The sequence below is a fragment of the Ranitomeya variabilis genome, chromosome 4, assembly GCF_051348905.1.
Source record: "Ranitomeya variabilis isolate aRanVar5 chromosome 4, aRanVar5.hap1, whole genome shotgun sequence".
Lineage (NCBI taxonomy): Eukaryota > Metazoa > Chordata > Amphibia > Anura > Dendrobatidae > Ranitomeya > Ranitomeya variabilis.
The window spans coordinates 684,017,801-684,044,177 of NC_135235.1; the positions used below are offsets into that span (position 1 = coordinate 684,017,801).

General features: G+C 43.7%; 1 protein-coding gene across 1 annotated transcript in view; it reads right to left on the bottom strand.

Annotated features, from left to right (window-relative positions):
- Window positions 1-1,218: 1,218 nt before the first annotated feature.
- LOC143767604 (uncharacterized) overlaps window positions 1,219-26,377 on the bottom strand; it is a 94,740-nt gene continuing 69,581 nt past the window's right edge. The window contains exon 7 of the mRNA XM_077256032.1: window positions 1,219-11,902. Coding sequence (XP_077112147.1) covers window positions 10,713-11,902 — 1,190 coding nt within the window. The 3' untranslated portion in view covers window positions 1,219-10,712. The remainder of the gene's footprint in view (window positions 11,903-26,377) is intronic.

Here is a 26,377-nt window from a genome sequence, read left to right on the forward strand (position 1 = left end):
AATCTATGCCACGAAGAATTGAGGCAGTTCTGAAGGCAAAAGGGGGTCCAACCCGTTACTAGCATGGTGTACCTAATAAAGTGGCCGGTGAGTGTATATATATATATATACATATACACATATACATTATATATATATATATATATATATATATATATATATATATATATATATATATATATATATATATATATATATACACATACACACACACACACACACACACACACACACATTTTTTACATTTTAAAAAGTACAAAAAGGAAAAGGGGGTGATGAAAAGATGAAAAAGTTTGGGCATGCTTGGAGATATGTGTGCTGTCATCTTTGACCCAGGTTTCACACCTTAATTAACCTATTAGGGTTACGGCTTGTTCAGTATCATTGTTAGGAAAGGCCAGATGGTGCAAATTTCCCAGCTTTCTAAAAATCCAGCCTCCTCTAACCTTGTGCCAAAAAACAGCAGTCATGGGTTCTAAGCAGCTGCCTAGCACTCTGAAAATGGTGGAGGCCCACAAAGCAGGAGGATATAAGAAGATAACAAAGCATTTTCAAGTTGCCCTTTTCTCAGTCCTAAATGTAATTAAGAAATAACAGTTAACAGGAACAGTGGAGGTCAAGATAAGGTCTGGAAGACCAAGCAATATATTTCTGTATTGTCGCCAGGAGCAAAGGTCGGAGCGGGGCGCCGATGTGCATCGGCGGAGGACCTCATTCTCTCCTTGGAGGCCCGAATGGCATCCTGAGTGCAGTCCCAAATGTCCCGTGCCTCCACAGCCCAGTCTGCCACCCTGGAGTCGGCGGAAGACACGGCATAGGCACAGGTACCCGCGGATGCTGAACATAGTTAAGGAGGAATGGGGTCTGTCCAGTGGAGTCGGCTACGGCATTGTTCAGCGCAAACTCTGCCCACAGTAGCAAGGATGCCCAGTCATCCTGCCTGGCTGAGAGAAAATGTCGCAGATATGTGACCAAGGTCTGGTTGGCCCTCTCTACCAACGCATTCGTCTCGGGATGATATGCAGAAGAGAGATTCAACTCAATGCTGAGAAGACGACAAAGCTCTCTCCAGAACCGAGATGCAAACTGAGGACCCCGGTCACTGACAATTTTGTCCGTCATACCGAGTAGACGGAAGATGTGTTTTATAAACCAAATATTAAAGAAATAGGAGAACTAGAGTTTTCATATATTAAAAAAATTCCATTATTTATTTATGTCAAAGAAGTTATTTTTAGATACACGTGATACAGAAATTATATACATAAATAAATACAATGTTTAATTACATATCATATTATCATATTCATAGAGATTGATCCTAAAAGGTGATAATATAGAGCTGCCGCCAACCGGGACAAATGTAACACAGTGCTGAAAACTATGTCTACCTGAACCATGTGTCAAATCATGGGCTCATAATCATGCCATTAATCCTAAGCCAAAAAAAACACAGTTCATTTCTCGTGGTACAGCGCTGTTGCAAAGAAACACACACATTAACAAAATAAGGGGTTAATTACCCATAACGGTGTCTCTATTTGAGTCCAGTACTGTAATCTTCGGGTCAGAACTATTACAGTGATATCTAATTTATATCATTTTTTTTTTATGTTTTGTCACTTTTATACGATAAAAACTATTTTATATAAAAAATTATTATTTTTGCATCACTTTATTCTGAGGACAATAACTTTTATATTTTCGTTAATGATGCTGTATGGCGGCTCGTTTTTTGCGGGACAAGATGACGTTTTCAGCGGTACCATGGTTATTTTTAGCCGTCTTTTTGATCGTGTGTTATTCCACTTTTTGTTTGGCGGCATGATAATAAAGCGTCGTTTTTTTGCCTTGTTTTTTTTCTTTTTTACGGTGTTCACTGAAGGGGTTAACTAGTGGTTAACAGTTTTATAGGTCAGGTCGTTACGGACGTGGTGATAAATATGTATACTTTTATTTATTTTTTATTTAGATAAAGAAATGTATATTGTAAAAAAATATATGTCTTTATTTCGGATTTTTTTTTTTACATTTTTTACATTTCCCCAGGGGGGACATCACAGTAAAGTGACAGATCGCTGATCTGACACTTTGAAGAGCACTGCAGGGAGGCTTCCCAGTGCCTGCTGTGAGCAGGCGCTTGGAAGCTACCTCCCTGCAGGACCCGGATGCAGCCCAGTGGCCATTTTGGATCCGGGCCTACAGGGAGGAGGAGGAGGTAGGAGACCCTCAGAGCAAAGCGATCACATCGCGTTGCTCCGAGGGTCTCAGGGAAGCACGCAGGGAGCCCCCTCCCTGCGAGATGCTTCCCTATGCCCTATGCCGCTGGAGCGCTGCGATCATCTTTGATCGCAGTGTGCTGGGGGTTATTGTGCCAGGAGCGGTCCATAACTGCTCCTGGCACATAGTGCCGGATGTCAACTGCGATGGTCAGCTGACACCCGGCCCTGATCGGCCGCGCTCCACCTGTGAGTGCGGCTGATCAGTGATGACGTACTATCCCATCGGTGGGCATACGGGCCCACCCCACCTCGATGGGATAGTACGTCATATGTCAGAAAGGGGTTAAGAGCCATTTACTATCTGTAAATAGCCACAGTTCTGACAAAAGCCCTATAGTCCAGACAGAGAACAGATGTATGGGCAAAATCCTCAGAATAACTCAGTCCCTCACTATCCAGAGTATCTATTTGCTAGTTAGAACCTGCATATGTTAAGTAATCTATATATTTTTTTTATTATTGAAATACTAATATTTTACAGTGGCTTACCTTCCTTCTGGAATGACTGCCTTCTAGACATCTGTCCAATCAGCAGTCTTCCTCATGATTGTGGAGCTACTGAAACAGACTAAGGGACCTTTTTTAAATGTTTAGGAAGCCATTGCAGGGGTTTTTGTTTTAATTTACTGACATAATGACTTTTGGGTTTTCATTGGCTGTAGATTTATTCAACAGAAATAAACACTTGAGATAGATCACTCTGTAATGACCCTATATAATATGAGTTTCACTTTTTGCATTGAAGAACTGAAATAAATTAACTTTCTGATAATATTCGAATTTAGTGAGAAGCACTTGTATGTGACTATGTAAAAACAATTAAGAACATAAAAAAAGCTTCTCCCCTTTTTTGAATTATTTTCTAAATGTGTTTATTAAACCACAAATCAAAATGTACTCATTAGTATACAACCACAATAATACATATGCATCTGTCAAAGTGGTTATAAAAGAACAGCAAATTTGTACATTAAATTGTTTGCACAATTTTAGTTTCTCAAATCCATATAATGCTGTATGGACAATAGATTAATTAGCAAATAAACAAAAAAACAATATTTAGCCATATATATTTAGTAGTATATAGCTCAAAAAGACACTACATAACTAATTAAACTACAACTATCCTGCCGCCAAGTATAGTCACACAATATTAATAGTCTTGTGATGCCATAAAATAGAATTCGATGCATTCTAAACATAACATTCATGGTGGTACTGGACCGCTACGTACTAGTATAGTAAGATGAGAAGAGTTCCACCTGTCCCAAATCTTGTCATATTTCCCTAAACACCTCCTATTCTGATATAGAATTCGCTCATATGGTGTAGCTAAATTTACTAATTCAATCCAAGCTCTGAGAGAGGGATGTGAACCACCCATCCAATGTAATGCCAACACTTTCCTGGCCAGAAAAAGTGTCTCGCGCAGGAAAATCCTAGCATAGTGTCCCCATGTCTCCTCAACCAACACCCCAAATAAACAAACTAGTGGACTAAGAGGACCAGGGGTTTGTATTAAGGATGTCAGAAACGATGTTACCGCGCTCCAGTAGGAAAGAATAATGAGGCAGTCCCATATCATATGTATAAAATCTGCGTCTAGTGAATGACATGTCAAACATTCTGAGGATTGGAGCTGACCCATTTAAAAAAGTTGTAATGGAGTCAGATATGATATATTATATACAACTGAATCATTCTATTATTAACAGATGCTGATACCTTATCTCCTCCGAGTCTTCACCTTAAGCATCAGAGATAAGTCCTTCCCATTTCCCCTTAATTATCATTATAGCAGAGTCAGTTCCCACAGACATGTACGTATATAAAACGGAAATGAGACCTTGGGGACCTTGTGATTTAAGGACACCCATTAAAGGGAGAGATGAGATAGTTTGGGTCGTATTCATATAACGTAAATGCGAAAGAATTTGGAACCTCGGGATATTATATTTAGTTTGTATCATGATCATATAAATCTTTTACCAAGGAAACATTATGTAAGATCCAGAAATCAGTGGATGAGTGGTTTAGTAACACTGGGAAATAATTATTATTCCATAGCTGCATTTCAGCTATTATGTCCTTAAAGCTAATTACTTTTTTCAATTGTTTCCAAACTGACCGCGCTAATTGAAGTAGGGGCAATAATCGAGGGACATTAAGTGTTTGTTTGTTTCCAGGAAACTTAACAGGCAATCAACCCTTGCAGCATGGACTAGATGACTTTCCGAGGCATCCATTTACCCAAAGCTTTAACCTGCCAGGACAAATAGTATAAAAAGAAGTCCAGCAATGCCGCTCCTCCCGTTTGTTTAGACCTCTGCAAAGTAGTTAAGTTTAGGTCTAATTTTCCCCCATATAAAAGACGTGATCATGGAATTTAAATTTGGGAAAAAGGATTTAGGAACCAATACAGCACTATGTTGTAGGGAGTAGCTAAACTTAGGAAGTAAAATCATCTTAATTAAATTTATACGACCGGCTACAGATAATGGAAGTTTATTCCAAGAGCCAAATTTAAGCTTGATCAGTTCCAATAGTGGAGGAATATTAAGCTGTAGGTCAAGGTCACTGCATTTGGATATATTAATTTTTAAGTATTTAAAATGAGACACAATAGGAAATGGAGACAAGATATCAAGGTGGAACATTGGCTATGAGAAAGGGGCAATAAGGCAGACTTATCCCAATTTATGTATAACCGAGCATTTACTAAATGTATCTATGGTAGTAATCACCTGTGACGTCCCATCTATAAATATCACCATATCATCAGCATATGAGCCGATAGTGTTTAAATGATCTGCTATGTTTATACCCCTAATATTTGGAGAGGACCTTATACGTATTGCCAACGCCTCAATCGCAAGAGCAAAGAGGGCCGAGGTGAGGTGGCATCCCTGACGTGTTCCCCTAGATAGAGAAAATGATTCCGATACAGAGGGATTTATAATTATACGAGTTTTAGGTTTCACATACATTACGCCAATCCATTTTTTTAAATCTAGCACCAAAAACATATTTCTGTAAACAAGCAGACAAGAAAGGCCAATCAAGGGAGTCAAAAGCCTTAGCCGCATCCAAGGATGCCAAAGCCCAGATATTATCTGTCATCAAAGAACTATATTGAACCACCGACTGGACCCACCTTATATTAATAGAAGTACTTTTACCAGGCATGAAACCAGTCTGGTCTGGGAGTATAAGATCCAATATAAGCGAGTTCAGCCTAGTGGCCAGAACCTTAGTAAAGATTTTATAATCTACATTTATCAGCGATATGGGGTGATAAGATCCACATTCAAGGGGGTCCTTCCCTTCTTTCTGAATCACAATAATATTTGCCTCATAAAAGGAGTCTGGCAAATATCCTCCCTCCCAGATCCCTAGAAACATCTTTAAAAGAAGTGGTGCAAATATATCTCGATATTTCCTGTATAATTCAATGGGGAATCCATCCGATCCGGGAGCCTTCCCGGAAGCCATATCCTTATGGCACCTTCTATCTCCTCTATAGTAAAATCAGCATCCAGAAAGGCCTGCTGAGTAGGACTGAACATGGGGAATTTTATATCTGATAAATAATCCAAACATTCTGGGATACCAAGACCACTCCTAGAGGTATAGAATGCGCTATAATAATCAAAGAAACAATGAAGTATATCCTCAGTCGAGGTCACCACTGAACCATCCAATTTTCAAATTTGGAGTCTAGTATTAGACGTGTTATGCTGGTGCACCAAAAAAGTCAAAAATTAACTTGCCTGATTCCCCAGTTCAAAGTAGGATTCACGGGTAAAAAATAGTTTGCGTTTAGATTTGGTATCCATATATTTGGTATATAGTCTATGTGAGGTCAGCCACTCAATTCTATTTTCATTAGTTTGACTAGATATGTACGCAGCTTCTGAGTCCTTCAATCGCTGTTCCATCTCATCATCCTCCCGTGAAGTTACCCGTTTAATATAAGAAATTGTAAAACATAAACATCCTCTTAAGTACGCCTTGAGGGTATCCCAAAATAGGTTAATATTCTGGGGTTCAGGGTGGGATGAAATTAAATGATCTAATTGATCAATATTTCTATCATTCGAACCTATTAGCTTTAGCCAGAATGGATTTAACTTCCACAATATATTATTATACATTTTTATAGCGTCATTTATTCCATGGCGCTTTACATGTGAAAAGGGGGCAAATATAGACAAATACAATTTAACATAAGCAAAAAATAAGGCACACAGGTACATAAAGAGGGAGGATCCTGCCCACGAGGGCTCACAGTCTGCAGGGGATGGGTGAGGATACACTAGGAGAGGGTAGAGCTGGTTGTGCGGCAGTTCAGTAGGTTGAGGATCACTGCAGGCTGTAGGCTTGTTGGAAGAGGTGAGTCTTCAGGTTCTTTTTGAAAGTTTCTATGGTAGGCGAGAGTCTGATGGGGAAGCACGGGAGAAGTCTTGGATGCGGTTGTGGGAAGAAGAGATGAGAGGGGAGTAGAGAAGAAGATCTTGAGAGGATCGGAGGTTGCGTGTAGGTAAGTACCGGGAAACCATGTCACAGATGTATGGAGACAGGCTGTGGATGGCTTTATACGTCATTGTAAGGGTTTTGAACTGGAGTCTCTGGGCAATAGGATGCCAGTGAAGTGCTTGGCATAGGGGAGAGGCAGGTTAATAGTGGGGAGACAGATATATTAGTCGGGCAGCAGAGTGTAGGATGGATTGGAAGGGTGCCAGAGGGGAGGCCAGAGAGTAGGAGGTCAAAGTAGTCAAGGCGGGAGATAAGGGCATGCACTAGTGTTTTTGTGGTGTCACGGTCAAGGAATTCATAGATCCGGGAGATATATTTGAGTTTGAGGTGGCAGGAGGAGGCAAAGGCTTGGATATGTGGCTTGAAAGAGAGGGCAGAGTAGGGGATGATCCTGCATACCGTAGGATTCTATGAGTTGTCCCAGGCCGAAGGTGTAGTTGGGGAAGAGTAGGGGTCCTAGAACAGAGCCTTGAGGAAAACCGACAGACAAGAGGAGGAGTGAAGAGGTGGTGTGGGGGAGGGAGACACTGAATGTTCGGTCTGTCAGATATGACGAGATCCAGGATAGGGCCGAGTCTGTGATGTCAAGAGATGAGAAGATCTGTAGCAGAAGGGAGTGGTCCACAGTGTCAAAGGCAGAAGACAGGTCCAGAAGGAGGACGGAGTAGTGTAGCTTGCTCTTGGCAGTTAATAGGTCACTGGTGACTTTAGTTAGGGCAGTTTCAGTTGAGTGATGGGGTCGGAAGGCAGATTGTAACCGGTCAAAGAGGGAGCAGAAGGAGAGGTGGGAGGACAGTTCAAGATGGACATGTTGTACCATAAATTTTAAGGCATAAGGAAGAGATATCGGGCAATAGCTAGACACAGAGGATGGGTCGAGGGAGGGCTTTTTGAGGATGGGTGTGATCGTGGCATGTTTGAAGGATGAGAGGAAGACACTTGTTGGGAGTGAGAGGTAGAAGAGCTGTGTTAGGGTTGGGATGAAGACCATGGCAAGATTAGGGATGAGGTGGGACGGGAGCAGGTCAAGCGTGCAAGTGGTGAGGTGTGATCTTGACAGGAGGATGGAGAGCTGATCTGCCATGGTGAAGCTGGTTTTGGAGGAGCAGGGTTAAGCAGCTAAGAGGGGCATTGGGCGCTGTGAGCCAAAGCTTTCTCTGATCGTATCGATCTTTTTTAAGATATAGGCAAAGTCTTCAGCAGAAATGAGAGGGGAGTGAGGGGGTGCGGTTACGGTTCATTTGGCCAAATCTAAGTCTATGTATAATTAGACTGTGATCTGAGAACCCTTTATTACCATGCTTTATGTCATCTACCCACGTAGCTAAACTACTGGATCCAAGTATATAGTCTATACGGTATAGAATGCGTCTAGTAGATGAGTGACAAGTATATTCCTTCACCTTAGGATGACGCATCCTCCATAGATCTAGCCACCCACTACCCTCTATGACCAGTGCTAGATGAGACGAAGATGGAGAAGGGGTCCATCCAGAAGTCCCACCATCCAGCCTAATTCTGTCAAGACAATTGTCCATGACTAGATTAAAGTCTCCCATGCATATAATGTGTGCATCCGGATAATTTAAAGCAAAGCTCATTGCCATTTGAAGAACCGAGACATTGGCTGGGGGAGGATTATAAAACACACAATATAAGGTACCTACTTGAATTTATCAATGCATGTACAAAAATAAAGCATCCCTCAGGGTCTTTCTGAGCCTCCTTGACCTCCCATCTAACGTCTCTATGCATCAATAATGATATACCCCCTTGAATAACTAGTATGGGATGTGTGAATGAACCATTGCACCCATGGTTTCTGTACGCACCGAGCTGAATCTCTGGTTAGGCGCGTTTCAACCAAAGCCACAATATGAGGGTGATAACGCTTAATCTGTTAAAATACCTTAACTCTCTTAAGAGGAGATTTACGACCCCTCACATTCCAAGTCATACATATAATTTTAGAAGCCATGTTTTCTCATCCAAATATGATATACATTATAACACAGGTAAAATTTACAGGCATCATATAAAGACTCTTGGCGGCAGCTTCTACATAAACAACAAACAGAACTGATATAAGTGAGAACAAAATAAAATTCAAAAATAAAGTTGCAAGTCTTGTGCTCCTATCATGGATTGAACAAGGGAATACCCTCACTGAACACAGTGTCCGGTATTGCTGTTCAACTGGAAACTAGTGGAAAAAGCTCAAATCATACAATTGTTAGGAGAGTTCCAAATTAGCTGCAAGCATATCAGGACTTTTTTTCATGAGATCCCATATGGGATCGGAACCACTCAGCTGCCTCCGCTGGATCCGTAAAAAAATATGGAAGAACCCTCATGGACAATTCGGAGTCGAGCTGAATAGATCATTGAAGATAGAACATTCTTTCTTCTGAGCTGCTTCTTGATCTCCATAAACTGTGCCCGTTGTTTCTAGAGTTCCATAGAGAAATCAAGGAATATTGAAATCGTGGCATTATTGAACTTAATAGGACTCTTTTGTCGTGCCATGCATATAATAGCATCTCTGTCTTTACTATTGAGGAGACGGAGTCTAGGTAGACTGCCTGGAGGAAGAGATTTTATAGGGACCCTATGAGCCCTTTCCACAGAAAATGTGGAGGAGAATTCATCTCCCAAAGTATCCTTTAGCCAACCTTCAAGGAATTGCTCATGCTGCTGGCCTTCCGAACGCTCCGGTAATCCAATGATTCGAATGTTATTCCGGCACAGTCTATTTTCCAGATCATCTGCCTTTTGCTTCCAGGCATTTATGGAGCCAGCCTCTTTTGTCAATTTAGTCTCTATAGGTGTAAGATTGTCCTCCAAGTGTGATAATCTTGATTCAACTTCTGTAAAGGGCCTCCACATGGCTTGCAAATCTTGCCCTACTTCAGAGTGCACATCCTCTATTTTTCCGGTCAGGGATGTTCTAGGTAAAGATATGGCTTGCATTAACTGTTCGGATGACTGTTTAAGAGTTAGATCCTATTGGTCACCACCTTCTCACTATCAGAAATGCATTTTTTACACTGATCCGCAGTCTTCGCATGTGATGGATTATTCCTGAGAGATCATGCATTATCAGATGGATCAATCCTTGCAAACTCTTAGTTTGTTTGCCATCCCTGACCATTTTAAATGATTCATGGTTAACAAATATAAAGTATAGCAAGTTGAGAAAACGTGTATTTATAGAGTTCCCTCTTTCTCTACTTCCAGATGCAGCAGTATTATTATAAAGTATACATATATACTTGTCTAGGCACATTAATACAGAGGAGTGCAAACAGCTCCAAGTATTTAGTAAGGTAGAGTGCTGGGTTTTATGGCAAATCTGAAACTGTTGCACAAGTCCTGTGTAGCAGAATGACCTGCAGCATCTGCAGGGATGGCAACAAGAGTCCAGAGACCCTTGAAATGGCGGGAACCGACGAACCAGCTATATTATCAATAAGGGAGCGCTGAGCTCATTTCTCAGAGCTCACACCGTGCTTCCCCCTCAGGTACCTCCAGGATATAGCCGCACTGCTCCGTCAGTCCCTCCAGGAGCAAAGTCCACAGCTCCATGCCTCCTGCCACCCAAGCGCACAGTAGAAAATGTCCACCTTCCTCCACAGGCCTTATGTCCCATGAGAGTTTAATCAGAACCCGACACACCAGAGTCGCGGACCGCACTTCTCCAGGAGCCGGAGACCTCCAAGAGCCCAGGGAACTACACTGCTTGCAGGTAAACTCACTTTAACAAAGTCAGGATTGTGACATGAATATAGGAGCTCTGTCTGGACATGTCCTCTCAGCTCCATTACACCGGCATTCCCTCCTGTGTGAATTCTTTGTTGGCTAGAAAGATTGTTTCTTCACAAAACATTTTCCGCTTTATGAACATGAAAATGGCTTCTTCCCTGTGAGAGTTCTTTGGTGGGTAACAAGATGTGCTTTCCGGTTAAAACATTTCCCACATTCTGAACAGGAAAAAGGCTTCTCCCCTGTGTGGGTTTTCTGGTGGCTAACAAGATTCGCTTTGTGGTTAAAACATTTCCCACATTCTGAACAGGAAAAAGGCTTCTCCCCTGTGTGAGATCTATGATGTCTGACAAGAACTGATTTATCTAGAAAACATTTCCCACATTCTAAACAGGAAAAAGGCTTCTCCCCTGTGTGAGTTCTTTGGTGGGTAACAAGATGTGCTTTTTGGTTAAAACATTTCCCACATTCTAAACAGGAAAAAGGCTTCTCCCCTGTGTGAGTTTTTTGATGGGTAACAAGAGGCGCTTTTTGGTTAAAACATTTCCCACATTCTGAACAGGAAAAAGGCTTCTCACCTGTGTGGGTTTTCTGGTGGCTATCAAGATTCGCTTTGTGGTTAAAACATTTCCCACATTCTGAACATGAAAAAGGCTTCTCTCCTGTGTGAGTTTTTTGATGGGTAACAAGATGCGCTTTTTGGTTAAAACATTTCCCACATTCTGAACAGGAAAAAGGCTTCTCCCCTGTGTGGGTTTTCTGGTGGCTATCAAGATTCGATTTCTGGTTAAAACATTTCCCACATTCTGAACATGAAAAAGGCTTCTCTCCTGTGTGAGTTTTTTGATGGGTAACAAGATGCGCTTTTCGGTTAAAACATTTCCCACATTCTGAACAGGAAAAAGGCTTCTCCCCTGTGTGAATTCTCTGGTGACTGACAAAATCTGATTTCTGGTTAAAACATCTCCCACACTTGGAACAAGAAAAAACATCGTTTGCTTTGTGAAGGTTTTGTTGTTTGAGAAAGGACTGTACTAGGGGAAAACTATTTCCACATTCTGATAATGAAGATGTCTTCATTGCTTTAGGAGCAGTTCCTTTTTTAATGCTTATTTTGTGACTTTGATTTTCCTTAGTAGTAGGTAATGAATCAGAAGACAGGACCTTTTCCAAAAGATCAGATGACAGATCTTTGCTGTGATGGGATGGTGGTGTATCTGGAGTAATGGCATTCACTTCAATTGTATCCTGTGGGATCTGAAGATCATCTGATTTAAACATTGAAGATGTCAGCTGTCCTGCTGATCTCCTGGTACGGTCATCTGCCAAGAATAAAACCAATTATTATTTTAGAATAAAATATCCTTGAATTCTATATTTTTGAACATTTCTACTTAAATGGTCTGTAAAAATGGAAAGTTATGCAAAATTATTTAATTATTCACCAAGACAATGACAGTTTACAGTTAACTAGACTGTGCTCAAACCACATTAAGCATCCATGCTTTTGGCATCACTATAGGAGAAGAAACCACTTATTTTACGGCATGTGTATCTCCTGGAGCACAATCTGGGAACTATGTGTTGGGTAATAACTTGGGATATTTGCAATTTTCATTTTCCAACATCCACTGTGCGTGCTAATATCTGGAAACTGCCAATGGAGTCAAAATAGTCACTATTCCTATAGATTAATTCATTGAGGGTTATAATTTACAAAATGGAGTCACTTTAAAGGGATTTCTTCCGCTCTGGTTTTCTGAAATTTTGTCATATTAGGGATTCTGCAAATGGTGTTTCCCATCTCCTCTGGTATCTGCTCCTGCAATGTCTGCTTTGGACACCAGACGCAGCTTACTCATTCTGCAGGCGATGCTGGTAACAGAGATGGGGTTGGAACCAGAAGCTGTTGGCAGTGCAGGCTCTATCCAGCCACTAAGATTAGGGAGCCTGTCATCTGTAGTACCATCCATAGTCTGGCAGTATGGGCATGTGTGCTGTCAGCTGCAGTAATCTGCTCCCTGTTTTAGACAACTGGAAAGCACCACACCTTTTTTAATCAGATAAATTTCTATTAACCATAAGATTCACAACAGATCACATGTTCATACTCATTTTATGTTTTACAGCAAATTAACACCCCCCCCCCCCGCCCCCATGGAGACCATATCAGGTGGAAACAATAATTCATCCATAGTTGACAATATCAACCAGACTTCCAGTTTACCAAAAGATGTACTCTATACTGGTATAACATTAATTAATCCTATCCAACCACGGCTGCCATAATGAAGAGAATAAATCCAGCCGTCTCTCCTGGTGTAAATACTTTTCTCAAATTCAATTATGTGGCTCTTTTGAGCAATGAATTCGCGTCCGGACGGAGGCTCCTCTCTAACCCAATATTTTGCAATCAGTTTCCTTGCAATAAACAATCTTGCAATTACAATTTTAGTTGTATTGCCAGTTAACATTTCCTCCACATACCCTAATATACATATCAACGGATGTCGCATGTGGCGTGTCGCATGTGGCGCGTGTCATGTTGTATGTTGCATGTTGTACGTTGCATGGTGAACGCATGGTGCATGTCGCATGGTGCACGTCGCATGGTCAATGTTGTATGTTGTGCATGTCAAATGTCGTAACATGTAGGTCGCATGTTGTATGTCGCATGGTGCATGTTCAATGTTGTATGTTGTGTGTTGTATGTGCACACAGTCTAGACGAGCCCAGCTGTGCTACATCTGGATGCCTGACAAATACTTGCTTTTCAGGCATACTGATCACATGGATTTATTTGGAGAAAAATTATTTGTATTGAGCTTTTCAAATATTTTAGTAGTCCATTTAAAATGGGCAAGGCAAGGGGCAAGGGACGGGGAAGTGGCCGTGATGCTGATGGTGAACGCAGAGGATGAGGCCCAGCTGAAAGTGAACAACAAAGAGCCACATCTTCGCGCTCGACCTTCCTGTCCTACTTTCTAGGGGACCGCAGCACACCACTATTGAAGCCACAGCATTGTGAAATGATTGTTGGTTGGATAGCGAATAATGCTTCCAGTCACTAAGCCACCACCACGTCTTCCACACGGTCAAGTATGAGTATCCGTGAGTGAGAACCGGATATTATCCACCCTGATCTTCCTTCCTACCATCATGCCGAGTGCCCTGAGACAAATGATCCCGCACTTGGACACTCCGAAGAGCTGATCAGTTTACCCTTTAAAGATTCCGGACTCTCGGCCGGTCAATTTGAAGTGGGGCCACATGAGATCGCATGTAGCGATGCCTAAAGATTTAAACAGCCACGGTCACACGAAGGCGATGGTGGGAAAGTGTCACAAGAGGTGGACGATGAGACAATTGCCAGAAAGTCAGGAGGAGGAGCAGGGTGCAGATGTGGAGGACGAGGTGGTGGATGACTAAAGTATCTGACCCAACCTGGCAGAACGACATGCAGAGCGAGGACAGCAGCACACATGGGGAAGGAGGCATATCACCCCAACAGGCAGGAAGAAGCAGTGTGGTGGCCATAGACAGAAGGCGTGCATCCGTTCCCCGTAACACCAACATAACGGAAGTTGCCATTCCAACTGTTAGATCTTCCAGAGTCAGGTTATTTTTTTAAAGACTCTGACGATAACCCCAAACAGGACATGGCACCAAAGCACCCGACTTTGTGGGCCGAACCCCAGGTTCCAGGAACACTGTCTGCAGGTGACACCACTGCTTCTTCCACTGTTTTGCATACAAGCCAATCCCCAGTTCACCGTACCTGTAAAGATGCCTCGGGTCCTGCACCTGATGTTGCCCACAGTCAACCAGCACCATCATCAATCCCATCCACGTCCTTGTCCCAGGGCAGCCTTCAGTTGTCTATACCCCAGTCACTGGAACACAAGGGGAAATACCCAGCCAACGCCCCACAAGCCACAGTACTAAATTCTAACATTTCTCGTCTGCTTGCGCTCGAAATGTTGCCCTTTAGACTCATTGAGACGGAAGCTTTCCACAACCTGAAAGCGGTGGCCTTTCCAAGGTACTCGGTCCCCAGTCGCCACATGTCTCCTGGTGTGCCATACCAGCATTACACCAGCATGTGTCCCACAACATTACCCGTGCCCTCAACAAAGCTGTCACTGGGAAAGTCCACCTAACCACGGCCACGTGGACAAGTTCTTGTGGGCAGGGATGGTACATCTCACTGACGGCACACTGGGTTAACATAGTGGAAGCTGGGACCCAGTCGGACCTTGGGATGGAACACATCCTCCCCACGCCAAGGATATCGGGCCCTACGTCAATCAGGGTTTCCCCCACAGTCTACAGCTCCTGCAACTCCTCCTCCTACTCCTCTTCAGCCTCCATCTCTGAAACGAACACATCAGTCAGAAGCTGGAAGCACTTTTTCAGCCAAGCAGCAACAGGCTGTGCTGAAGCTAATCTGCTTAGGTGACAAACCGCACAATGCTGAAGAGTTGTGGACAGCGCTGAAAGAGCAGTCAGATATTTGGATGACACCGCTGAACCGACAGCCAGGCATGGTCGTGTGTGACAATGGCTGGAACCTGGTGGCGGCTCTGAGGCAAGGTGAGCTCACACACGTACATTGCCTGGCCCATGTGCTTAACCTCATGGTTCAACATTTTCTGAAAAGCTACCTGGAGCTGCTGGATCTGCTAGTGAAAGTATGACGTCTGTCTGCCCATTTTAGAAAGTTAGCTACACCTTCAGCCACCCTTGACGTGCTTCAGCAGGGTGTGCAGCTTCCAGGTCACCGACTGGTGTGTGATGTGTGGAACTCTACACTGCATATGTTGGAAAGGATTTGTGAGCAGAAGAGAGTAGTTGTTGACTACCAGCATCAACAAGGCTGTCGATATTCAGTTCAGACTCCACACAAGACCTCAGAAGTGGACATGGATGTCAGACATATGTACCATCCTCCAAAACTTTGAGGACTACACCAAGATGGTGAGCGGCTTTGACGCCATAATTAGCGTCACCATCCCGCTTCTCTGCATTCTGAAAACCTCTCTGCTCACAATTAAAGAGGATGCATTGCAGGCAGAGCACGAGGACATGGAGTAAGGAACCATACAGGGATATTACACTCAGCCCAGCCTCATGTCACCCAACGTGGATTGGTAGACAATGAGGAGGAGGAGGAAGAACAGGAGGTACTTTCATGCGCTATAGACGGTACCACAAGCACAGCTGTCATACCGTATGTTCAGCGTGGATGGCCTGAGGACTGGGAGGAGCAGGATGAGGACAGCATGGTCATTCATCCTGTTGGTTGAGGACACGGAAGTTTCACCTGTTAGTCAGCCATGCGTGCCAAACTGCTATGTTGCGCTGCGTTTCCTGTGACCCTTGCATTAATAAAATTTTCAGAGACACTAATTACTGGTTGGTGACACTTCTAGACCCACGCTACAAAGAGAACTTTCAATCTCTTCTTCCAGAGGCAGACAGGTGTACTAAAATGTTGCGGTACCAGGGGGCCCTAGTAGCGGAATTACTTAAATAATTCCTATCTGAGAACGCTGGCAGCGGATGTCACAGTATGTTGTACAACCAAGGAGTCCAAGCGAGAGAGACAGAAGTACAATCCAACTCAGGCAGGGGGAACAATGGCAAAGTTCTGGGACAGCTTTCTCAGACCCTCCCATCGTGCCGCCGCAGAGGCAAGAGGTGCTGGCACAAGTAGCGCAATGTTTGGGAAGATGCTGAGGGATTACCTTGCAGATCGTACAAACGTCCTCCGGGATTCCTCTGTGCCTTTTAATTATTGGGTATCCAAGCTGGACACGTGGCATGAACTGGTTCTCTACGCCTTGGAGGTCCTGGCCTGCCCTGCTGCTAGCGGTTATGACCTGGTGGTAAGGTGCACACTGAACAGACCTAGATGTTAGGAAAACACTACAATGACCTGGAGGTTAGGTGCACACAGAAATGACCTGGTGGTTAGGTGCACACAGAAATGACCTGGTGGTTAAAACAAAAATCATAGACAAGCTCTGGGGAGGTGGTAACTCTACTGACCGCAATCCCTAATCCTAACAACAACACTAGAAATAGCCGTGGAGCGTTCCTAACTCTCCCTAGACGCCTCTTCACGGCCTAAGAGCTAACTACCCCTTAAAGATGGAAAATACAAAACTACCTTGCCTCAGAGAAGTTCCCCAAAGGAAAGGCAGCCCCCCACATATATTGACTGTGAGTTAAGAGGGAAGTGACAAACGCAGAAATGAAACAGATTTTAGCAAAGGAGGCCCAAATCTACACTAGATAGACAGAATAGGAAAGGGAACTGTGCGGTCAGTACAAAACACTAACAAATTCCACGCAGAGTATACAAAAAGACTCACGGTGTGGAGGGGCAACTCTGCACCCCCAGAGCTTCCAGCTAGCAAGGAAATACGAGGGGCGATCCAAAAGTAATGATAATCGGTTATTTCTATTGCACACAGAAATTAAAATAAAATGTTTTCTTCTCTCTTAGGTACCCATTAGTCCAGGAAAAAAAAATCACTTGAATAGACCATGATTCCCAGGAGCTACATTCATTTGAATATGAACTGCCGAGGAGTGAACATCAAAATGGAAAAAAACGAGCTCAGAGCTGTCATCAAATACCTCTGCTTCAAAATAATGACTAGCAAAGACATACACAGCGACTTGGTGGAAACATTGGGGGACTCTTCTCCTCCATATTCCACAGTTGCATGCTGGGCCAAGGAATTTAAGCTGGGAAGAACATCGACGGAAGATGAACATTGTGAAGGACGCCCATCCACGTCCCTCAATGAAGAAAACGTGAAAAAAGTTGAAGAAGTTGTATTCGCAGATCGAAGAGTGACTATCAAGCTTGTAGCTGAGGTCACAGGGATCTCTTATGGCAATATTCAAAGAATCCTTGCAAAAGAATTGCATATGAGAAAGGTCTCTGCGCTTTGGGTGCCAAAAATGTTAACTGACGAGCAAAAGAAGAAACGAGTTGACATTTCAATAGCAAATCTTGAAAAGTTCTAAGCAGACAAGGAAAATTTTTTGTCACGTTTTTTGACCATGGAGGAGACCTGGATCCAGCACTTTGATCCCGAAACTAAACAACAATCGATGACATGGAAACGAGTCAATGAACCGACGCCGAAGAAATTCAAAGTGTCAAGCTCAGCAGGGAAGGTTATGGCGTCCGTTTTTGGGACGCTGAAGGAATTATTATGGTGGACTATTTGGAGAAGGGAGCCACTATTACGGGTTCCTACTACACAGAACAAATAAGAAGATTGCGGGAGGCTATCAAGGAGAAAAGGCGTGGCTAACTGCGGGCTGGAGTGCTGTTTCACCAAGATAACGCGCCAGCTCACAAAGCTGCAGTTGCCATGGCTACCATTCAAGAAGTGGACTTTGAACTGGTGGAACACCCCCCCTATTAGCCAGATCTAGCCCCCAGTGACTTCTTTCTCTTTCCTCGGCTCAAGGAACACCTCCGGGACAAGAAATTTGACGACAATAGCAACGTGATAACCACTGTTGGAGATTTTTTTGAGGGTCAAGATCAAGAATCTTTTTCGAAGGGAATTCTAAGTTTAGAAAAGAGATGGACTAAATGTATAGACTTGTTAGGAGACTATGTAGAAAAATAAAAAATTTTTTTGATTATATCCATTGTGTTTAGTATTGATTATCATTACTTTTGGATCGCCCCTCGTATCATAATAGCAAGCTGGACAAGAAAAATAGCAGGCGCTGAGAAATAACCTCCAACGCAATTGGACACAAAAAACAACTTAGCAGGAACTTAGCTTCTGCTGGAATGGACAGACCATCTGAGAAATCCAAGAGAGATCAGAACCAGTCCTAAGACATTGACAGCTGGCATGAACTAACGACATGAGCAAAGTTAAATAGGAAAGCCAGCAGAACAATAAGTGAGTGCAGCTGAGAAGGGAAACCTCAAAGATCAGCAGTTCCACTCAAAGCCACCAGAGGGGGCCCAAGAACGGAATTCACAACAGTACCCCCCCTTGAGGAGGGGTCACCGAACCCTCACCAGAGCCCCCAGGCCGATCAGGACGAGCCAAGTGAAAGGAACGAACCAAATCGGCAGCATGGACATCGGAGGCAACGACCCAAGAATTATCCTCCTGGCCATAACCCTTCCACTTAACCAGGTACTGAAGCTTCAGCCTCGAAATACGAGAATCCAAAATCTTCTCCACCACATACTCCAACTCCCCCTCAACCAACACCGGAGCAGGAGGATCAACAGAAGGAACCATGGGCGCCACATATCTCCGCAACAAAGATCTATGGAACACATTATGGATGGAAAAAGAAGCTGGAAGGGCCAAACGAAAAGACACAGAATTGACAATTTCAGAAATCTTATAAGGACCAATAAAACGAGGCTTGAACTTAGGAGAAGAAACCTTCATAGGAACGTGACGAGAAGACAACCAGACCAAATCCCCAACACGAAGCCGGGGACCAACACAGCGACGGCGGTTAGCAAAACATTGAGCCTTTTCCTGAGACAACGTTAAATTGTCCACCACGAGTCCAAATTTGCTGCAACCTGTCCACCACAGAATCCACACCAGGACAGTCAGACGGCTCAACCTGCCCTGAAGAAAAACGAGGATGAAAACCAAAGTTACAAAAAAAAGACGAAACCAAAAGTAGCCGAACTAGCCCGATTATTAAGGGCGAACTCGGCCAATGGCAAAAAGGTCACCTAATCATCCTGATCCGCAGACACAAAGCATCTCAAATAGGTTTCCAAGGTCTGATTAGTTCGGCCATTTGTCTGAGGATGGAACGTGTTGTGAACTCTGTTCTCGGGCTCCCTCTTGTGGTCACAAGTGGTACTGTGTGAGTGTTATCTTTGGGCTCCCTCTGGTGGCTCTGTTTGTCATCCTGCGGGTCTATGGCTGGGATCAGCTGTCTCGTTATCCACTAGGGAGGTTTCCTATTTAACTCAGCTGGACCTTCATTTGTTGCCTGCTGTCGATGTATTCAGTGCTATTCTGATCTCTCCTGTCTACATTCGTTTTCAGTCTCTCCAAGAGAAGCTAAGTTTCTGTTTGATCATTTTCTGCTCATCAGTGTTCAATGTTTCCTGTATATGATGAGTTCAGTCCAGCTTGCTAATATGTCATTTCCTTGCTTGCTGGTAGCTCTGGGGTACGGAGTTGCTCCCCCCACATCGTTAGTTGGTGTGCGGGTTCGCGCATTCTCTGAGTGGATATTTTGTATAGGGTTTTTTACTGACCGCACAGTTCCCTTTCTATTTTCTGCTATCTAGTGTTAGCGGACCTCATTTGCTAAATCTCTTTCATCTCTACGTTTGTATTTTCCCCTTAACTCACCGTTATTATTTGTGGGGGGCTTTCTATATCTTTGGGGTTATTTCTCTGAGGCAAGTGAGGTCTTTGCTTTCTCTCTAGGGGTAGTCAGTTTCTCAGGCCGTGAAGAGACGTCTAGGATTTTCAGGTAACGTTCCACGGCTGCCTATAGTTGTGTGCGGATAATATCAGGATTGCGGTCAGTCCAGTTACCACATCCCCAGAGCTGGTCCTATGTTCAGGTACTTAGCTGGTCAGACTTGCGATCCTAAGCCACTAAGGATCATAACAGTACAGCAGGCCCGAAAGTGTTAAATGCATTGCAGAAGCGGGATATGAGAAGCCTTGAGAGTTTTTTTTTTCTCTCCTTTGCTGCAGTGTGTCTAGCTTCTCTCCTCCCCTTAATCTTTGTGTGGCTCTGAGTTCAGCTGCAGACATGGATATTCAGAGTCTGAATTCTAGTATAGATCATCTTGCTGCAAGGGTACAAAGCATTCAGGATTTTGTTGTTCACAGTCCTATGTCAGAGCCTAAAATACCTATTCCTGAGTTGTTTTCTGGAGATAGATCTAGGTTTCTTAATTTTAAGAACCATTGCAAATTATTTCTTTCCTTGAAACCTCGTTCCTCTGGTGATTCCGCTCAGCAAGTTAAAATTATTATTTCCTTCTTACGTGGTGACCCTCAGGATTGGGCTTTCTCACTGGCGCCAGGAGATCCTGCATTACTGAATGTGGATGCGTTTTTTCTGGCGCTTGGATTGCTCTATGAGGAACCTAATCTTGAGAACCAGGCAGAAAAGGCTTTGCTGGCCCTTTCTCAGGGTCAAGATGAAGCAGAGGTGTATTGTCAGAAATTTCGGAAATGGTCGGTGCTTACTCAATGGAATGAGTGTGCCCTGGCTGCAAATTTCAGAAAAGGTCTTTCTGAAGCCATTAAGAATGTCATGGTGGGGTTCCCCACGCCTGCAAGTCTGAATGAGTCAATGGCTTTGGCCATTCAGATTGATCGGCGTTTGCGGGAGCGCAAACCTGCGCACCATTTGGCGGTGTTTTCTGAACAGAAACCTGAGTCTATGCAATGTGATAGAATTCTGACCAGAAGTGAACGGCAAAATTATAGACGTCAAAATGGGTTGTGCTTTTACTGTGGTGACTCTGCTCATGTTATCTCAGCATGCTCTAAGCGCACAAAAAAAGATCGATAAATCTGTCACCATCGGTACTATACAGCCTAAGTTCATTTTGTCTGTTACCTTGATTTGCTCCCTGTCATCCTACTCGGTTAGGGCTTTTGTAGATTCAGGTGCTGCCCTGAGTCTGATGGATTTGTCATTTGCCAGGTGCTGTGGTTTTGTCTTGGAGCCTTTAAAATTCCCTATTCCACTAAGGGGAATTGATGCTACACCATTGGCCAAGAATAAACCTCAGTACTGGACTCAAGTGACCATGTGCATGACTCCTGTCCATCAGGAGGTGATTCGCTTTCTTGTGCTGCATAATTTGCATGATGTTGTCGTGTTGGGTCTGCCATGGTTGCAGACTCATAATCCAGTCCTGGATTGGAAAGCAATATCTGTGTCAAGTTGGGGTTGCCAGGGAATTCATGGCGATGCTCCTTTGGTGTCAATTGCTTCTTCCACTCCTTCTGAAGTCCCTGCGTTTTTGTCGGACTACAAGGATGTATTTGATGAGCCCAAACCCAGTGCCCTACCTCCTCATAGGGATTGTGATTGTGCTATAGATTTGATTCCTGGTAGTAAGTTCCCTAAGGGACGACTTTTTAATTTATCTGTACCAGAACATGCCGCTATGCGGAGTTATATAAAGGAGTCTTTGGAGAAAGGACATATTCGCCCCTCCTCCTCCCCTCTTGGTGCACGGTTCTTTTTTGTGGCCAAGAAGGATGGTTTTTTGAGACCTTGTATTGATTATCGCCTTCTAAATAAAATCACGGTCAAATTTCAGTATCCTTTGCCGTTGTTATCTGATTTGTTTGCTCGGATTAGGGGGTCTAGTTGGTTCACCAAGATAGATCTTCATGGTGCGTATAACCTTGTGCGTATTAAGCAGGGTGATGAATGGAAAACAGCATTTAATACGCCCGAAGGCCATTTTGAGTACTTGGTGATGCCTTTTGGACTTTCTAATGCTCCTTCTGTGTTTCAGTCCTTCATGCACGACATCTTTCGTGAATATCTGGATAAATTTATGATTGTGTATCTAGATGATATTTTGGTCTTTTCTGATGATTGGGAGTCCCATGTGAAGCAGGTCAGGATGGTATTTCAGGTCCTGCGTGCCAATGCCTTATTTGTGAAGGGCTCAAAATGTCTCTTCGGAGTCCAGAAGGTTTCTTTTTTGGGTTTCCTTTTTTCTCCTTCTACTGTTGAGATGGACCCAGTCAAGGTCCAGGCTATTCATGACTGGACTCAGCCTACATCTGTTAAGAGTCTTCAGAAGTTCTTGGGTTTTGCTAATTTTTACCGTCGCTTCATCGCTAATTTTTCTGGTGTTGTTAAGCCTTTGACGGATTTGACCAAGAAGGGTTCTGATGTTACTAATTGGTCTCCTGCGGCCGTGGAGGCCTTTTGGGAGCTGAAGCGCCGGTTTTCTTCGGCTCCGGTCTTATGTCAGCCAGATGTCTCTCTTCCTTTCCAGGTCGAGGTTGATGCTTCTGAGATTGGAGCGGGGGCTGTTTTGTCACTGGCTCTGTGATGAAGCCATGTGCTTTCTTTTCAAGAAAGTTTTCGCCTGCCGAGCGGAATTATGATGTTGGTAATCGGGAGTTGTTGGCGATGAAGTGGGCATTTGAGGAGTGGCGACATTGGCTCGAGGGAGCTAAGCATCGTGTGGTGGTCTTGACTGATCACAAAAATCTGATTTATCTCGAGTCTGCCAAGCGGCTGAATCCCAGACAGGCTCGTTGGTCGTTTTTCTCCCGTTTCGATTTCGTGGTCTCGTACCTGCCTGGTTCGAAGAATGTGAAGGCTGATGCTCTAAGAGTTTTGTGCCTGACTCTCCTGGAGATTCAGAGCCGGCTGGTATCCTCAGAGAGGGGGTGATTTTGTCTGCCATTTCCCCAGATTTGCGACGAGTACTGCAGGAATTTCAGCCGATAGACCTGACCGTTGTCCACCAGAGAGACTGTTTGTCCCAGATAGATGGACCAGCAGAGTTATTTCTGAAGTTCATTCTTCGGTGTTGGCGGGTCATCCTGGAATTTTTGGTACCAGAGATTTGGTGGCCAGGTCCTTTTGGTGGCCTTCCTTGTCGCGGGATGTGCGTTCCTTTGTGCAGTCCTGTGGGATTTGTGCCTGGGTTAAGCCTTGCTGTTCTCGTGCCAGTGGATTGCTTTTGCCTGTTCCGAAGAGGCCTTGGACGCACATTTCCATGGATTTTATTTCGGATCTTCCTGTCTCTCAGAGAATGTCTGTCATCTGGGTGGTTTGTGATCGTTTTTCTAAAATGGTCCATTTGGTGCCCTTGCCTAAGTTGCCTCAGGGGACCGTGCCTAGGATCTGTCTGGGTGTGTGCCACTGTGGGGCTCAGCAGCGGTAAGAATTACCTTTATTATTCGCTATCTTCATGCCAGTTTTTGGCCCATAGACTTATGTGCTACTATAGCTATAGGCTTCTTACCCTGTACGGTTTGCATGCTGGCTCCATAGGTGGTACACACCTGGTGATCCCCACTCACTCCTTTTAACCATCCTGGTTGTGTATTTTATATGGATTTTTGTATGGATAAATTGTTTTGTATTTGCATCATGCAAATTATGCAACACCAAAAAGCTAATATTTTCCTGATGTGCGGGAGCCATGTACATGGTCAACTGAGCACAGTACTGAGGTTTATTCTTGGCCAATGGTGTAGCATCAATCCCCCTTAGGGTAATAGAGCTCTGCAACGGCTCCAAGGAAAAACCACAGCGCCTGGCAAATTCCAAATCCATTAAGTTCAGGGCAGCGCCAGAATCCACAAATGCCATAACAGAAAAGGACGACAATGAGCAAATCAGAGTAATAGACAGGAGAAATTTAGGCTGTACAGTACTAATGGTGACAGACCTAGCGAACCTCTTAGTACGCTTAGGACAATCAGAAATAGCATGAGAAGAGTCACCACAGTAAAAACACAGCCCATTCTGACGTCTGAGTTCTTGCCGTTCAGCTCTAGTCAAAGTCCTATCACACTGCATAGGCTCAGGACTCCGCTCAGAGGACACTGCCATATGGTGCACAACCTTGCGCTCACGCAGGCGCCGATCAATCTGAATGGCCAAAGACATTGATTCATTCAGACCAGCAGGCGTGGGGAACCCCACCTTAACATCTTTAAGGGCTTCAGAAAGACCCTTTCTGAAAATCGCTGCCAGGGCATACTCATTCCATTGCGTGAGCACAGACCACTTTCTAAACTTTTGGCAGTAAACCTCTGTTGCTTCCTGACCCTGACATAGAGCCAGCAAGGTCCTTTCTGCCTGATCCACAGAATTAGGTTCATCATACAGCAATCCGAGCGCTTGAAAAAATGCATCCACATTGAGCAATGCAGGATTTCCTGGCTCAAGGGCGAATGCCCAGTCCTGCGGGTCGCCACGCAGCAAAGAAATAACAATCCTCACCTGCTGAATGGGGTCACCAGAGGAACGGGGTTTCAGAGCAAAAAAAAACAATCTGCAATTATTTTTGAAGTTCAAAAATTTAGATCTATCCCCAGTAAACAAATCAGGAATAGGAATTCTAGGCTCTAACACCGGAGTCTGGACAACATAATCTTGAATACTCTGTACCCTTGCAGCGAGCTGATCCACACGAGAAGATAAACCCTGAATATCCATATCAGCACCTGAGTCTTGAACCACCCAGAGGTTAAGGGGAAAAAAAAGACAAAACAAGCTGCAAAGGAAAAAAAATAATAACTCAGAACTTCTTTGTTCCCTCTTTTGAGATGCATTAACACTTTGTGGGCCAGCTGTACTGTTATGACCTGGTGGTAAGGTGCACACTGAACAGACCTAGATGTTAGGAAAACACTACAATGACCTGGAGGTTAGGTGCACAGTCCCACAGTCAATTAGCCTGCCCCAGTAATTTAATCTTGGTAATTTGGGCACACTGTGGGATGATTATTACTGTCGTTTCTTCTGGTCAGTGTTCCTTCTTCCTGGTAAGGACTGTGTAGGGAAATAATGAGACGCTCGATTGTGTCCATGCACTATAGCAAGTCCACTTAACCAGTCTATAAGGCCGCTTTCCAGGTACTGACAGATCACAAAACCATCGCTTTCCAAGTGTCACGCCCTGACTTTTTATATACAATTTTATATCTTTCTGTGTTTTTATATGATACTGTTTTTAACATCATGTTAATAAATAAAAAATTCTTTTACTCATCTTCTAGTCACTTCATATCTTATTAGGTAACATCTGTAAGCATCAATGACATTTCCCAGTGAATGTATTTGTATTGGTTGAAAGCAATGTGAAAGTTGAAAAATGCATCAAAAACGCTGCGTGTGAACATAGCCCAAGTGGTGGAGGAACATTTTGGTCTGGGGTTAATTATTTTGCCTTGCATACCAGTCATTACCCTGGAAAGGACGTACCTTAACATATTTCCCAGCAAAATCCATTTTGTTTACGTTTTGGTATGTTTTTTTGGTGCACCTGTAAAAATGACGTGAAACTTTGACAACATTGCTTACAGTTGTGACCTAGGAGTCAGAAATGCTTCCAGGGGCAATCCCCATGATGTTCCTGTGTCATTTGAGCAGTGTTCCCATCATTTTCAGACCTTAAAAAGGACCCCCGGGGGGAATCGCGGTAAAAATACTGAGGTTTCCCTTATATTGGGCTTGTTGCTTGGGTCGAGTACCCAAGTATTCCAATTTGCTCGACCCGAGCACCCAAGCATTTTAGTGCTCACTCATCACTAATCGGACCCAAAGAGTGGTCGTAAATGGCTGTACATCCAGTTGGAAGAATGTCTCACGTGGGGTACCACAGGGCTCTGTCCTGGGCTCTGTAATGTCCAACATCTTATCAATGATTTAGATGAAGGCATTGAGGGTAAACTGATTAAAATTTGCTGATGACACAAAGCTAGGAGGGATAGCTAATACTAGAGAAGAGAGAGAGAGGATTCAAACACAAACTGGAGCAGAGGGCAGCAACTAAGAATGGTTTTTAACAGGGAAAATGCAAAGTACTACATCTGGGCAATAAAAATTAAAAAATCATCTACAGAATGGGAGGAATAGGGCTAAGCAACAGCACATGTGAAAAAGACTTGGGTATACTAATTGATCACAGACTGAACATGAGTCAACAGTGTGATGCAGCAGCAAAAAAGGCAAATACAATTCTGGGATGCATTAACAGAAGCATACAGTCTAGATCATGTGAAGTCATTATTGCCCTCTACTCCTCTTTG